Source organism: Atractosteus spatula, chromosome 9 (genome assembly GCF_055471065.1).
Source record: "Atractosteus spatula isolate fAtrSpa1 chromosome 9, fAtrSpa1.hap1, whole genome shotgun sequence".
Taxonomy (NCBI): Eukaryota; Metazoa; Chordata; class Actinopteri; order Semionotiformes; family Lepisosteidae; genus Atractosteus; species Atractosteus spatula.
In genome coordinates this window covers 4,612,153-4,629,294 of record NC_142714.1, presented here as the reverse complement: position 1 = coordinate 4,629,294, position 17,142 = coordinate 4,612,153, and the positions used below count along the sequence as shown (strand labels likewise).

General features: G+C 39.5%; 1 protein-coding gene across 1 annotated transcript in view; it reads left to right on the top strand.

Annotated features, from left to right (window-relative positions):
- kiaa0586 (KIAA0586 ortholog) overlaps window positions 1-17,142 on the top strand; it is a 172,906-nt gene that overhangs the window by 79,715 nt on the left and 76,049 nt on the right. The window contains exons 10-13 of the mRNA XM_088924648.1: window positions 1,962-2,067; window positions 4,346-4,387; window positions 5,499-5,594; window positions 7,437-7,663. Coding sequence (XP_088780774.1) covers window positions 1,962-2,067; window positions 4,346-4,387; window positions 5,499-5,594; window positions 7,437-7,663 — 471 coding nt within the window. The remainder of the gene's footprint in view (window positions 1-1,961; window positions 2,068-4,345; window positions 4,388-5,498; window positions 5,595-7,436; window positions 7,664-17,142) is intronic.

The window sequence follows — 17,142 nt, the reverse complement described above, 5'->3', positions numbered from 1 at the left end:
GAGACGTAAAACCGAGGTCCTGACTCTCTGTGGTCATTAAAAATCCTGGGGCATTTCTTGAAAAGAGTAGGGGTGTTACCCCAGTGTCCTGGCCAAATTTCCCATTGGCCTTTACCTGTCATGGCCTCCTAATAATCCTCATCTATGAATTACCTTCATCACTCTGTTCTCCTCGCCACTGAGAGCTGGTGTGTGGGGAGTGTACTGGTGCACTATGGGTGTCGTCGCATCATCCAGGTGAGACTGCACACTTGTGGAGATGGAGGGGGGTACCCATTATTATTTTATTATTATTGTTGTTGTCGAAAATCTTGATTCTTCTGGTTGTGTTTTTGTTCTCATTTTGCATTATTTTGATATCGGTGTTATATCTGAAGAACTACTGTATTGAAGAAAACCAATGAATGAAGTTATTCATATTGTTTTCAAGGTCTGCATTCTGCCAACAGTGTAGTTGGATGTTTCTTCTGGGGGTGAATGTTGCAGTTCACTTAGACTCTGACACTAAGTTCTACCACTGCTGTGGCATCCGCACCCTGAGGGGTAGCAGTCTTTCTCTCTTAATGGATTTAGGCATTAGAGACAAACAAAAGCATGAACTGTTGTGTTCAGGTATACGTGTGAAACTGGGCATATCTGTGGATTCCACTTTTCTGTCACCTGAATTATTTGTATAATTTGTATTAAATCTAAGTTTGACTAAGTTTTTTTATGCTTTCATGTAGCCTGCCACATAGCTGTCAATAATTTGTTGTATTTCTTTTTCTTATAATTCAAGTTTTTGCACAATCGAATAAAATGAAAATGATGGATAAACAAATTGTCAAATAAGTGCCAATGTTGGGGCCAATCCATGGCACAGTGTGCCGTGCCCTTTATATGACCCTTAGGCTGCCTGCTGTTTTTAGTCCTGCTGCAATACTACAATACCAGCCAGGTATTCATCTCCTTAGCAGAATGGAACTGTGGAAAGTGTCCCAGCGTGTGACTCTCAGCGCCTGAAGAGAGCCATCGCAATAACTAGAAATCCTCCCACACTAACATACTTTTCTCTTGGCTACATTTTCAATGCACATTTCTAATTAGATTTCCCACCAACAATTTAGAAAAAAAACAACAATTTTGCCTGTCAAAGTAGCTCGGAGCTGAGAAGAGGGAAAAAAGAAATTCAGATATAGCACGCATGAAACCTCAGCTGTACTGTCCGATGATCAGGTGTTCAAGGGGACATTAATGTAAGAATTCAAGGAAATATAAATTAATACAGGGTGATTTTGAGTCTGCGTTGTCTGCGGGATGCATTTCATGCTGGCCTGCATTTCACCAAATCAGTGGGCAATTGTGCAAGTTTATCATTTCATGAGTGCATAGCAATGCTCTCAAATTAATAATTGACAAAATACAGTCTGAAATGATATAAAAGGGTTAAAAAAACAAGCAAAAAGAATTGTACAATAGGAAAGAGTGGGCAGTTTATCTCTTTTCATTGTTCAGTAAAGATTGAAATATTTTCTTAATAAGTGATTTGTATATTAAAGCTTGTGGTACATGTAAAATATGCATATAGATTTATTGATTTCCAGGTTCAGAATTAATCTTTGCAGTATTTCAATGAAACATGCCATGTCAGAGAATGAAATGAAAAGTGAAGACTGTATTCATGTTTAGATATTAAATAGAGCTATTTAGCTAATGGAACTGTTGAAGTGCTTTGTTCCAAGAAGGATATGCATTAAAGCGAAGGTGACATCAACAGTTTGCTGCTGATAGTTAGCTAGGTGTGTTGCATGAGGTGGCATGTAACAAAGAGCTTTAAAAGGCACGGCTGGGGCGCACTGCTGAATGAATGACTGCAGCACGGCATCAGTATTCAGGTGCTGTCATCTTTTAGATGCTGAATGTCATTCCAGCCCTGGCAGCCTGCTGACTGAACCCTTTCCCGCTCTCACCTCCCCCTCCAGCTGTTCGAGAAGGGCCGAAGAGGCAGCCAGCGCTGCTGTAAAGAAAGCCAGCGATGTGCTGCGTGACCTTGGCCAGCTCAAGACGGAGATGCAGAGCCTGCTGCAGGTGAGGGCTGGACGGAGCAGCCGGGGCTGGAGTTCTGTAACCCTCTTCTTCCAATTGTCAGCGGCCGTGTTATTGCAGTCATGGTATCAATAACAATAACCTCGAGCCCTGTACAGTATGTACCCGTGCAAGTTCACAATCAGTTATGATCAATCGCCTTTTGCCTTCTGCTGTCTGTTACCTTAATTTATTTCTCATGAGCCGCAGTCTCATGGTAATTTGAATCTAGACTAAAATGTGTTTAAAATCACTGTAAGCATGATATTGAAGGACCAGATTGTGGATCGAGCACCTGCTGTAACAAAAAAGTGACCATGAGAAACATGTCTCTGCACAATGGCTGTGGATGCCTTTGGCATGATTCTGAGAACCACAATGTGTACATTTGAAACGGTTGCCTGATACACTTCCATGAAGTTTTAAATTCCCAACTGACTTTTCCCAGAGAGAATCTTGCTGTTTTTTGTGTAGCGCCCTTGGTCCATTTGTGCAAAAAAACGAATCTCAAGCTCATTCTCCGTCATACATACTGTATGTCTTTTACTTCATCAGCTGCCTCCACGGCTTTCTTGTGCATTTACCTGCTCTAATAACATCTATTGTGTTTCTGGGATTAATTCATGCACTATTGACTCAGAGATGCTGACTTGATTGGGGCTCTTCCAAAAATGAGATCCTTTCCACCATTACTGCAGACATTGTAAATTACACCCCACACAGATGCTGATGAGTTTGACTCTTGTTTTCCTTAGTGGGCCAATGTCAATATCAGTATTCAGCTCAAGGAAAAGGGAATCTAATTGGACCATACCCCTGATGAAATCAAGCCAAAACACAATCCTGGATTGTATTTCAATGACCATACAGCAGTTCCCAATTTTTCTTCTCATACATTAAAATGCCTCTTTTTTCTGCTTGCCGAATGTTATGCAGCTTGTTTTCATCTATTTTAATCAGAGAAACACTAAGGCACATTCGTTTTCAGAGCACGGCATCGCTGCTTAAAATTCCATCATTCTGGAATAATAAAACACAAGCCAAATGACACATTAGCATATAATTGTTAATACAGAAATTTGAATAGTTATGGTTCCTGTCTGTGTGCACTCTGGATGCAGATCTGAGCTTATCCTAGCTAGTACTGACAATGAGGTTTATTAAATGTAGCCTGTGCTTCAGTATAATGCTCTATTTATTTTTTATTTTTCTTTCATTTCTATCTAGGATTTTCATAATGAACATGTACCTTTCAGAGAAAACGTAGGTTAGCTGCACTTTTTTCTGCTAATGCCCCTGGCATGAGTAATTTTACAGAAAACAGAGAACAAAGAAAATAAAAAAACTAGATAATGGAGTTTAGTCTATGTATGTGTATATAAATAAAACTTCTATTTGTTACACATAGAATTGATATGCACATAAATTGATCAGACAATAGCAAGTGTGTTCAAAAAGAATCTTTCTCTCTTAACAAAAGAAATGTTGCTGTGCTTAGTGTTATTCAGTCAGGGCTGTCCACTCCTGGTCCTGGAAGACTGTGGTATCTGTTGGACTGGATAGACCAGCATGAAACGCTGTTAAAAAAAATAGGTTTTCATAAGTTATCAGCTATTGGTGTGTTGCACCCCTGATTTTTTAACTTAAAATTCAGATTAAGAGATGTAATTTGGGTATGTATTTAATGAAAATGAATTGTGTCAATATTAAACACCCTGAAATAAAGTAGGGTACACACCTGTGAAAGATTCCTATTTTCTAAAAGCCGTTGTCAGCAGATAAATAAAACTGAAAACATAAAATCTGCACAGTCATACCGTAGATGTTCAGCACCATTAATATGTCTTCCAAATGTCACCAATATATGCAGACGTCTACTCGTATACTGTACAGTATGGGAAAGAAATGCACTGTGAACCTACACTGTATACAGTATACACAATATACTGTACTATAAACATAGATTTTGTTAGCAGCGTAAAAATAATATTTTTAACACGTAATTATCTCCCATTGGCATGTCATATTACCGAGCCTTTATTTTTTATTTCATACACAGTTTTGAAAAATAATTTCTACCAGATTCATGACTGTAACCTAACTACAGGAGCATTGTAGGTCTAGACACAGCTCAGGTTAAGAGCTAAGGAAACTGTTCTGATACTCTCATATTTTCAGATATCACAGTTATTAAGAGAGCTATTAAAATAATCTGAGAACATTAATAATGTTATCAGCCTTATATATTCTATAAATATTGAACTGACTTTATTTATTTCAGGAAGGGAAAGAGTGGCAATCTAACCTGGAACAGCAGTCCAAGGTTGGTCTCTTAAGCTCAGTCATTTATATGTCTAATGATACATTTCGCTTGTAGCCTCCCCCAGATGTAAAAGTTATTTTGAAAGCAGCAATGTTTTGACGGCCTCCAACACTAATAATAAAATTCACACTCTGAAATTGGGTTCCTGCAGTGCGAATGAGGCTTAATGGATTGTATTAGGTTATTATAGGTGGTCTAAAGCAGCAGGCTTATATGGATTTTGCTGTGAGGCTGACATCGTTTTTGTTTGTGGTATTCTCCTTTTGTGGAAAATGGGAATTATTCCTTAAAAGAAAAGTTGAGAAATCAGTGTTCACTATTGTTTTTAAGTAAATGTAGCTGTATGTTGGCAATTTGATGGATTCATAATGATGCATAATGACCCTTCTAGATAAAACATTCTGCTAAAAGAATTTTTTTAAAGCATCAGAAAAATGCATGCATATGTATATAGAAGAATGAATTAAAAGAAAGCAGTAACATTCATTCAGATACATGGAACACTGTTTTATCGAATGCACATTAGCTAGTGTTCAATATATTCAAGTAATTTTTGTAGGAAATTAGCAGATTAGAAACATATTTCTTTTTCTCTGTGTTAAAGACATATTTTTCTTATACTGTACATTTTTATGTGATTGACCTTTTCCTACTGTAAGGACATTTTTTCCCCCAGTTATCCCTTGTAACACAAAAGGATGCTGCTGTAAGCAAACCTCCCCATATGAGGAAAATCTCTTATTCTGACCCATTTGTTTTCAGTCCTTGCTGTTTAATAACTGGGACAGAAGACAGGTTTTCCATTGGAGTTCAAATACCAATAATGCAGAGTTATGATTTCATTTTTAAGGAATATTAGTTGTGAGGAACTTGAGTACTTTTTGCTCTCATGCATCTTGCTTTAAAACACCTTGCTTGTGTGTCCTTTAATGATTCATCTGTGTCGAGCTGTCCCTGCGGGAGCATATTTCTACAAAAATGCAGATACAGAATATACATGGAAGTGGTCGATATGCATATTATCAGTAAATAAAATATTTTTTCAGTAAAGTAATTGATTTTACAGTTTGCAGATGCACATTGAGAGTTTCTCTTGAATTTACTGACCCAGGTTCCTGAAATGTTTCCCCTGGAGCGGAGCCGACAGGCCAGGCCGAACCGCGTCCCAGCCGCCATCGATCCGCCGCCGCCTCCCCCGCCCGCCCCGGTGCGTTCCCATGGCAACCGGCATCCTGCCAGCCCGCCCTCTCCTCGGAGTCTGCCGTGTGTGCCGACAGGCGCTGAGGAGCTCCTGGTGCTTCCTCGTGCATCGAGAGCTCATGTTCCAGGGTGCACACTGGCCGAAAGACTGAAAGGCACAGTACCCTTCAGGGGAAGAGTGCCTGATTTCAATATCATTTCTTTTTGAGGATAAATGCACTTTAATTAATGTGAATAATGTTTGCAAAGCAAGAAGAATACATTTAAAAGGAAAGCATACCTTTGTTTTGAAACAAGTGCATAGAGGACCTCATGCACACAGGCATTTCTTTCTTGATGTTTTGTTTTTCTAGACAAAATATTGTCTTGAATGAATATTGTCTGTATTAGGACACATACAATTTGCGTGTACTATGTGCATATTTGTCTTTCTACTGTGTTGTCTAAACCTAGATTTGCTTAACAATTGAGCCCCAGCACAAATTGTTTAAAAATCAGTTCGAAGTCAACAAGCTCTAACGTGCACTCTCGTGTCAGATAGGAAACTGCACTCCCTTTCTCTGCAGAAATGGCTTGCTTACATCAGTCACCTTCGGTAGCAAGAGGTCTTCACGGAGCACAGTTAATGGGAAAGTCTTCATAAAGCAAAACACGAGATGATTGAAAGGGTGACATCAATTATCTTTTTGTAATGCTAAAGTATTGAGGCCTCCTTCTTTGATTTGCTTACAAGGTCATTTAAAATAAGGTGCTGTGCATAGCTCCACAATAGCCAAGTCACTGCATAGAACGTTTTTGTATGACAGATGTAAATGGGGGTGTGACTCTTTGAGGCAGTGTCTGCTGCTAATGTGTTTTCTTCTGCGCTCTGAAAGATTTCCGCGCAGAAAAAGAGAAACCCATCCGAGGACTCGCGGGTGCAAGGCTGGCGGGCTTCAACCTGCTTCGCGATTCATAATGAGCTGGTCGACAGAATGCAAGGAAGGGCTGTATTGAGATAAATTGCACCAAGCCTAGCAGACTCTTTAAGGATGTCGTAATGTCATTTTAATCACTCTAAAAATAGCAAATTGGAGACGATAGATACAAGATGGATTGCCTGAATGCTGCTCAGGCATTGCACTGGCCCATAGTGACAGTCTGAGTGGGATTCCAATTTGTTATTCATATTATTTAGTAATGCAGATCAAAGTTGTACGGAGAAGGAACTGTCAGTACCTTTTCTTTTTCCTGTTTGAAATGAACTGGTCTTCTGCAGAAATAGACAAACGAATTTAATATATGCAGGTGTATATCTGGAAGTTTAAGTTGTATTTGTATGAGCTATTTATTACTGATGTCAGCTCTTATTTAGAGCAAGAGTCTTGTAATGCATGGGCTGTGCAGTGACGCAGTGGTGAGCATTGCTGCCTTGCAGCGCTGGGGCCCTGGGTTCAGTTCCTGGGGTGCTGTGTGCGCGCAGCTCGTATGTTCTCCCTGCATTCTTGTGGGTTTCCTTGCAAAGCCCAAAGACATACTGGTTACATTTGCATCCATTGTTGCAGCTGGTTCTATACTAGAGCATTTAGAGCGATGGACATTGCTCAAGAATGCAACAGCAGTGTCTCACCTGAGCTTGGAACCTATGACCTTCTAGTTGCAAATCGAGAACCCTAACACACCACAGCCCAGTAAAAACCCTTTTATGTCTTAAGGGTCATAGTTTAGAACTATTTTAAAATATTCATTTTTGTAGAGATTAACCATTTTAGAAAACTGATGTTCGGAAGAAGAGTCTTTACAGCTGACAGTTTAGAAGCCACAGACATTATAAATGTTTCTTTTTGACAACTGAGTTTCTTTATTTCAGCTGGAAGGTTCGCTTCATCCCTTAAAGTCAGCATCCCTACCCCAGTCATCTGACCTCATGGTCCTTCAAAAAACTAAGGCTCCAAAATCCATGTTTGAAGATGCTGAAAAGGTATTGCGACAAGTTAAGCAACACAAGAAAGTCCTGGAAGAGAACCTGGAGGCCATTTTACGAGCAAATGATGGAGCTGTGCTGCACTCTCAGATTGAGGCTTTGTCCTCCAACAGGTAAGACATAACAAGATAGCACACTTGATTCCGAAGACTGCAGGTGGAAACGTGCTTATGGCTTGACTGTTCTCTTTTATTGCTGACATCTGATATCCTCTGTTATGATGGCCATCCGATTTATACTATCTGTGATGCGTTTTGTGGTGTTTAAAATGAGACTGTCTCTCTAAGGTCACTTCTTAAACCTCTGAAAAGTGTTCACAAATGCCCTCTTCCAAGCCTTGCTTTTGGAAGGCTGGATTTGACGCTCCTCTGGGCCGTGCTGATGGCTGCTTAGAGAAGTGGGTTTTATATTCGACCGGTTCCACTCCACTGTATAAGCTTCATTGAAATATTCCATATTATTATACTGTATATATATGCAAACGGAGCATTTTAAGTTCTGTCTGATGTTAATGTCCCAGAGAAGCAAGACATTTTAATATTCTAGATTTGTTGCTCTCATTTCAGAAATTTGTACACTATGTTGGAGTGGAATTTACAGTATATCTTTACATGGGTCAGAAGAGGAGCACTCTAGGGAGATTGTGAATCTGCTTTGTTTGGATAGAAATGTAACTAGAACTCTGTTGTTGTTGGTGGTGTTTCTTCAGTATTCTGCAATTATTTTTTTACTCTATGAAATGTCAGTGGAACTGGGAAGATCTTACTGTATGTCCTTGTCTTCGCACTTGTCTTTGTGGTTTATTCAGTTGCTTGCTTCCCAGCCCCAGGGACCGTGGTAACATGAGTGTGTCAGTTTTCTTTAGTTTTCCCCTGGCTTTGAACTGTTTAGGAAGTCTTTTGAGGCGTCTTCCATGCTATTGTGACAAATCAGTTAATTATCTGTAAAAGCTCCCCCGATAGTCAGTTTTCCAGCGTATGTTTTTAAAGGTTAGCTGTTCACTGATTCGTGCATCGTTTTAGCACCAGCTTGGTGTAAATGTTACAAGGAAGATACACCAGTAGTTCTAGTCTTTAGCCTTTGTTCTTCTCTATTTATACGAGCAGAAAGTGCTTTGCCCTTGGAATACTGGAATGATGTAGGCCTATCACTGTCTTTGCATGAGCTGAGAAGCATGGTTTTCCAGCCAGAGCTAGGTGTTACATTGATTTACTTTCACTTTAACAGATTTAGGAAAATGTCCCAATTCTGCACAAATATATTTGTTTTAGCCAATTAAATGGATTCAGATAGAATGTGAGATTTTTCTAAATAAATGACATTTTTTAGTTTATTAGTTGCTTTAATGAACCAGTTACTTTGTTTCAAAATAGTGCTAGAATTAAAAAATGCAGCACATAGAACATGCATAAGAATTCTTCTAAAGCAGGGCAAATTCACACAAGCGTAGTAAAACTATCACTGCGAATCAATTATAAAAATGTTGCTTTCTTGTTTATTCCCTTGTAGTGGATCCCTTTGCAGTTTTTCCTCTTACAGTGAACATTTGCTTCTTTAAAGAGGACATCTATACTGGGCCTTAAATCCATAACAAATGGGTATTGTTACTTTACAGTTAAAAGAAACCGGCCCTCACTGATTTGACCAGCTGTAGAGAATTTAAGTAAAAGCGTACTGTATGAATGCACACATTGAACACAAAGTGAAAGTATATCTGTTCACAAATTTTAGAGCCATTGTGGACAGCACCATTACTTGAAACAACATGAGACAAAGAGCTCTGCTCATAACTAGTAAATGACAGGGCATTTGTCTGGGAAATCAATAAGGCCGTTTCAACCCCTTTCCACTGCATGAGTGACAATAATCTCCTCTTAAGCCTATTTAAATTATTTTTGTGAGCAGTGAGGCTGAAGGATTGAGAATTTAAGGGGCACCTAAAATGGTGGGATTACAGAACAGAGGAAGGGAGATGTTTCTTTCTCTCATGTGCTGCTATAGCATGTAATTTGCAAAAGCAAATGCTGAAAACTGTTTAGCACATTAAAACAGCTTTGATTACAGTGCTGTAGCTTCTCTGAGCCGATTCTTTCAATGAGGTGGCACTAAGGACAAAAAACGATTGATCATCGATGTTTGAAAATCCAGTAGTCAAGGCATAATAAATTCTTAAATAAATTGAGATCTTATTCCTTTACAAGCATTTTGAATATTTTTTTGTATCAGAATTTGTACATTTAAATGATTTAATCTTCTATGATTCTGATCCTTTATTTCATCTACATTGTGTTCCCCTTGGTTTTTTGTCTGAATATGTTGAAAAACAAGAGAGATGGACTGCTGCCATTTATACCTACAGTACATATTTCTCTTACATCAGTCTGTCAGGTGTTTTAATGTGTGTCTTTAAAAGCAAAAGCAAATGCAATCGATATTCAATGGATGAGACCAGGTGTGAGTTTGAACCTTCTGAAGTCTTTTTTTTTTAAAAAGGGTCCCACAAAGTTTGCATTCAGGGTGCTGAGAGCTTTTGGCAGGTTGGCACATCCTACAGGACATTTTGCATTCAAAGAGTTATGGCCTTGATGGCCCTTGGTGCCATTGGGGAATTGACTTCACCTGCCTTGCCTTGGATAACACCAGTTCAAGGTCTGGTCTTGTTTATCTTCCCAGATCTATCAAGACAGTACAAGGCTCCAGTGCTGACAGCTTTGCGTACAGAATGAGTACAGCCACGGTGCATTTTGATGAGAATAGCTTAGGAAAATGAAGCTACTCGCTGTTCAACATACAACAGAGTCCTTTGTCAGAAAATAATTACTACATTTGTAAGCTGTTATTATGCAGCACGGGGATGACAATTTCTTGACAGTCATTTTTCATTAAGTGCCATGTTTAATTCCTTTCAATTCTTACTTTTAAGACTTTCTTTGTGGACTTTTTTGTTGTTTGCCAGAATAGGAATGAAGGTGCTACTTGTCATGTTTGATAGAACGTGAAGCAGAGCATCCCTTTTTTCATCTTAATTGGAATCCAACTCTGAAATTACAAGGTCTTCACTAAACATTGTCATACTGAGTGATATTATTGGCTGCTTTCAGCATCGGTTCCAGGGAACATTACTAGATGTAAGAGGAGGAAAATAGGAATGTCTCTTTTCTGAATGCTGAAGTGTATTGCAGCTACATAAAATGATCTGGCAGAGTAGTTAATGTCAAGACCTATTGGAGGGTTTGACTGACAGCTGCCCTTAGAGCACCCTCCAAGCTGCAGCTGGCAAAGACAAACAAAACAGTCATGTTGATTGGCAGGTGTCAAGGGAGAGTTCGCCTGATTGCAGCCAGGTTATAGCTGAATCAAATATAATTCATGATGTCAAGTTGGACAGAGTGTGTAGGATTGAATGATCTGTGCCAGGTACATTTTGAAAATGGGTGAACCATTTTGGGCCTTGCATTGCTGGAAGAATAAATGAGCCTTGGTGATGAATCTAGTACCAGTCATTTTTGTTTATGAGAAGTGACTTCCTATTATTTTAAACTCATAATGATCTTGTTTTGGATTTTGCTGCCATTCTGTGTTACATGCACGTGGCCATTTTTTTTCTCTCACAATAAAGAATTATGTGTCATTTTTCCAAAAAGCATAACGCTATATGTCAAGGTGGTACTGTTTGTTTGGCTCAAATTAATTTCTCAAACGAGTATGCAGAGACATTTAACGACAACAGTTGTGCAATTATTGTGTCAAGATAGGGTCATTGCGCCATATCTGTATCTGGAGCTGACATTTGCAGCACAGCAATCCTTGCCAGAACAACAGCTCTGCGGTCTTACCTTGGCTTTTTTTATCTGTGACTAGGTCAAGTGACTTTCTAACTACTGTATTATCTAATCAACTTAATCTATCTGATCCACCTGCTCATCTGTCTCTGCCGGTTGGGCTTTGTCAGCCTGTTAATCTTGTTGTCTCTTTATCAGCCCTTCAGATTTATCAGTCTCTCCACTGAATAGCAGCACCTATCTATCAAACACAGTGGGAGCTTTCTTCTTCTTTCCATTTCCATTGCGGGGATGGATATGTTGGGTATCTCGCACGTTGCACGTTTCTGAATAAATGCCTCATAACCAGTAACAGATTAATAGGACATTGATAAAGTATTAATAATAATAATGATTAAGAACATAATAAGGAAACTCAGATTGTGCTTTTATAGAAATGCTTGCTGTCCAGTGTCCCTAGCACTTTAGCATGTTTATTATCCTAAATGTTGTTCTGTGCTCTGCTCTGCAAGAATAGATCACTCTTTGTGCTGGCCTTTTCTGACCCTTTCCTGGGATTGACAGGAGGCCTGCCTCATTATGCTGTTCAGATATCTTTCTATCTGACTAGATTGGTGTTACTGCAACTTAGTGAAGAAGTGGTCACTAAGTGGTCAGATGTGTAAAGTGTCATTTTATTTTTATTATTCGATACAGCAATCATTGTCCTTTCTATAAATTACTTAAAATTCTAGGAGGATTTCTTGCAAACTACTTCTCATCATCTGTAATGGTTCCCATTGAACAGCAGACTGTCAGTGCATTTGAAATTAATTTATTTTTATAGTCTCCAAAGAAAATAAACATAAATTGTTAAAACAAAAATATAGATTCCCCTTGAAATTCTCAGCGCTGCTATATTTTATCAACGTCAAATCGATTCATAGCCAATATCCAGGTAATATCACAGTATGACATCTTTTTTCTAGTGCCTTGCAACAATCGTATTTCTGTATTTGATTTTGCCAGCTGCGTAGCCTTTACTTTGCTTTCATCTTACAGATGTCACTCTTGACTAACACAGACCACATGGGGGTTAAATTAGTTCCAACACTAGGGTTAAACAGACCGCCTATTCATCAGTGCTTCAGTCTTTTATTAGAAGGAGGTTCAAGTGGGCTACTTGCCCTTTGTGCATGAGTCAGCTGTTGATGGCAACCTAATTCTGTAGGAATGTGCTTTCAGATGACAGTCCAAACTTACAGTGATATCACTTACTCCATATTATGTGGTCTCTAGAAAGCAATTTTCTCTCTTGAGGCTCTTCAGGATTCTGTTCTTGGCTCTTACAAGGGCTACTCTAATTCTCCCTATTCTTGGTCATTCTGCTAGTATTGCTTTTTTGTCTGAAAAAGACCAAATAGAAGATAATCCCTTAGATCATACAATCTATAGGTTAATACAAAATGCACAATAATGTTCTTGACAGAGGTTCTGTTTGCGCTGAGAAGTGTGAGATGTTAAACAGCTGCAAATGTTTCTGTCACCCAAAGCATTCAGCCTTTAATCCGTATTACTTTTGTAATACTGCATTACAAAAGACATCATTTGTTCTTAAAGAGGTCTGTATTGATATCTGGGTCAATAATGGGTCTTAACCTTTGTTTCAATTGTCTGCATGGTACATGTCACAAGTTTTTTCAGACAAACGTGGAGTTTTCATTGTGATAACTCAGCGCAAGTAAGCCCCTTGGTATTTTTTAAATTTAGAACTTCCACTAATTCAAAAACTGGCTAACAGTTCCTTGTAAAGCCTCAGGGCAGACACCAGCATATTTCCCCACATCTAATAGCTGGAAAAACATAAAGAAAAAACTATTCCTGGCATTTCACAGGAAATACTTTTTAAGTCTGCAACACTGAAAAAAATCTGTGTGATGGATTGCTGTGGAACAGAAGCTTCACGTAGCAGGTGTTCAGCTCCAGAGTGGAGCCGGATCAGGTCCTGTTGGATTTCAACAAAATGTGTCTCAGGTTCTGTCTTGATCACAGAGCTGAAAACAAACTCAGTCCCTTGACTGGAATGTTGTATATTTAACATCTAAGAAACTTTAGAAACCAGATAAGGTAATTCGACCCATTCTGCTTGCTTGGTTGCTAGTTAACATAATTCATAAAATAACCCGTGGCACTCTTCCAGACTGTATTCAGTTCCTTTTGACTTATATTTAGAAATTTCCACCACCGACCTTTATTGTAGACTTCTCAATTTAGAGCAGCCAAGAACCTTTCAACCTGAATCACTGCTTCAGCCCTTGCAACAGGTTCGAAGAGACAGCAGTCTCAGCAATTGTGCATTTTCAATCCATGTTTCATGTACAGAATACAAACAGCAGTGCAGAACTGACAACACCACATACAAATAATGCCCAATCTTCAGGGGCATGATCAGTCTGGTTTCAGGCAATGTACTGCCACCCACTGTGCCCCAGAACGTACTGGGTTGTGGCATATCAAATCTGGGTGACTACAGTGTGAAGCACACAGAAATTTCATAGAGTTAAAATGAATAATTATTATAAGAAAACTTAGTCTGTATTCAAACAGTAGAAATGTATTTCATATTCATAACAACATTATTATTTTACCATAATTGGGTTAGTCCAAATGGGTGCAAATCTAATACTTGAATTCAGTATTGTTAACAGCTAATTGCTGAGAGGTGAAATGTGTCAGGACTGGCAGCACCTGTAGGAAAATATCAGAAATATTGCAAATAGGTTCAAGATTGGTCTTAAACATTACGTGACGTGCAATACTGAGTTAACAGTAAAAAAGATAACCTAAACAAGAGTGGAAATCATTTCATTAAAACAGATTATGGGTTCTATCTTTGGTTTTAAGATTGCTTTCATATGTATTTATCAGTCTGAGATGGAAAGCCGTTTGTGATAAAATTCACTCTTCCATTGCAGTCTTATCAAGGCAACATTGATTTGCAGTCGTCCTTTCGGGAAATGAAAGGCGAGAGCTGCCAGATAAAAACACTCCCCGAGACAGTGGTAGGCAGAGCAGTGTGGAAAGAATTGTGAATTATGGCTGACTTCATGTTCTCCAAGGGTTTCCTTGTGCATGTTGATTCATTTCAGTGCACAGCTGCTCTGCGGCAAGTTTGCTGTGCTCGGGCTGGATGCCGGACCCTTTCAAACGCCCTGAGGCTTCCTGGCATTCAGTGATAACTGGAGCATTATGATAAACTGTGGGATACTGTAAAAGCGCCCAAAGACTGCACCTACATTGATGCCTCCTCTTTGTAGTTTCATAAGAAAAGTAGAGCTAGCAAAGAGCTAGCAGTCAACTTGGTTTTTTTTTACTAGAGTTAGTTTCTTGAATTTCTAGGAATGAAAACAATCTAGCGTGAGACATAAGAGTATTAAATCACTTCTTTGTCCATTTGTACCAATTCATAGAAGTGTGAAGTATGAGGTTGCACTTATCAGAAGGCAGCTCTTGCCTGCCCTCCAAGCTGTGAGGGCCTGGTCTGGATTAGATTAGTCCTCTTCTGGCAACAGCAGCACCAAGCCAATCAGCAGACAGTTTCCACCGGAGCTGGATGATCAAGCACTTCCTCTTCCCCAGAGTGTAGCAGGCGATGGAGAAAGACAGGAGCCGTAGTAGTAATACAGTAATGTTTTGGGGGGCAAGCTGGCCACATGAAAATAATCGACTCTTTAAAACTGGTACATTTCTCTAATGCAACCCTGAGCTCTCATAGAACTCACATTGCACTCTCTCAAAAGCAGGTTTGGAGATAAAAATGGTAGCATAGGGTTGGTTTGGACGATCCTATCCCAACTTTCCATTTAAATATATTGCATTTCTCTGTGAAGAGAATTATAAGACTCAAGGATATGTTGAACAGGAACTTCACAAACACACAGCCTTTAAGGCCAATTACACTCTGCGACTGAACCAGAGAAGGGATTTATCCGAACTGTTTGCTAAAGTCCTCCTTGGGGGGTGACTGGATTTAGTTACTTCAGCGAAGGAGCCGGCTAAACAAATCAATACATAATATTCTCTCCAGTTTCGCGGCAAAAACTGTCCGAGTGCGAGAGCGACAGCGTGCGCAGAGAGCAGGCCCAGCGTGGCTCAGGCCTGGTGGAAAGCACCCCAGTGGAGGAGAATATGCTCGATCGAGTCCTGCGCCGGGCCTCGCTCTTTCAGACTGGCAGACTCAGTTCGGCCTTACACTTCCTGCCTTGCGCTTCGCTTCTCCTCCAAGGCTACATTTGTCCAAGGTGCGTCTCGATGTGGATTCTCCTTCGATCAGATCACACTGCCCCCTTGCAGGTGACAGAGATGGAGGCCGGCACTTCGACTGGGACAAAAGCCATCACTCACCGACTGCTGGCCTGTCCCGGGACGGACGCCCGCAGTTTTCTGTGCACACTCCTCTGTGTTCCAGTGGTTTCGAAGCTGTGATTTTTATCAGGAATGCCTGTGAGGCTTTTTCTTCCTATGGGAGTGTTTTGCGTTGGAAAACGGTGTGTGTTGATTGTTCAGAGCTGCTCTCTCTGGCCCAGTTTGCAGTTCAGATACCCCCCGAGCTTGATAAAGGTAGGGGAGCTCCAGTGGGTGGTGGCACATGGAAAAGTGTCTGGGGTCACAAATCATTCAGCTTATTGTCTGACTGCCACACAAGATTGTCAGTGAACAATTAAAATACAAGGAAATTGACCAAATCACCAAGTGCAATGGGACCAAACAAACTCAAAAAAAGAGCTCAAAATCATCTGCACTCTTTTGCTTTTAGTTTACTTTGTATTGATTGAATATGCATTTCTACTTTCCACTTTGGCCTTTATGTAATTTTACAGTTTAATTTAACACAGTTAATTAGCTTTCTTTCTGATGTTGAAGTACTGCAGTTTAATTTCAAGTTCCTTTTCTTAATTCTGGTCTCTCCTTAGCAACCTAAACCTCTCAATTGGGTTTGATTATATAACCGCTTCATCTGAAATGCTCAAGCAATTCTGTTATTTAATGTGATAAAGGGATTGAGGAGAAAATATATAATTAAGGCTGTGAATTAAGTTACGGCAAAAGATGTATGTGGTCCTTAAGTGCAGTATAGATTTTTTCAATTCTGTACTACTTGCATTCTCTGTAGCCCTCTTATGGTTTAAGCCACCATACTGGAAATCAACAAAAATCAAGTCAGTTTTATTAATATGCATTTTATTACCTTAGATTTGTTGTAACCCCATTTTGATGGGAGTCTTGGCTGTTTTCTCACGTATTTACCGTAGGATGCAGCTTGCATTGTGTTCTGCACACCCCAGAATGCACTGAAAGTCAAGGAGAAGCTGAAAAGGACCAATCAATTATTTTTACTACATTTTGTTTTATTCTTAGGAGAGGCTGCAGTTGTTCTGCAGAGTGGTACTAGCACAGGGCAACCAGCAGTGCCTAATTAAGACATCCTTGTAACCACATCTTATTCTTCCTAAGCCACCAGATTGCAGGGCACAGTGTTGACTTTCTGACAGCGCATATGTCAGAGAGCAATTAATGACTTACAACAGGTCTGTAAAACAGCCAGCAGCTTGAAACTGTGATATCTCTTTGATATCTCGTGGAAGTGAAAACTGATGTTTTTAAATGGGAGATTCCGTCTTAATAACACCTGTGAATAGTAGAGCTTTTGTGCTGTTACATTTTTATTGTAAATGTAGTTTCCCAGGGGCTCCAAAGAATTATTTTCTGCTTAATACTAATCTAGTTTACTAATCTTTTTTTTTAAAAAAAGAAAATACAACAAATACAAC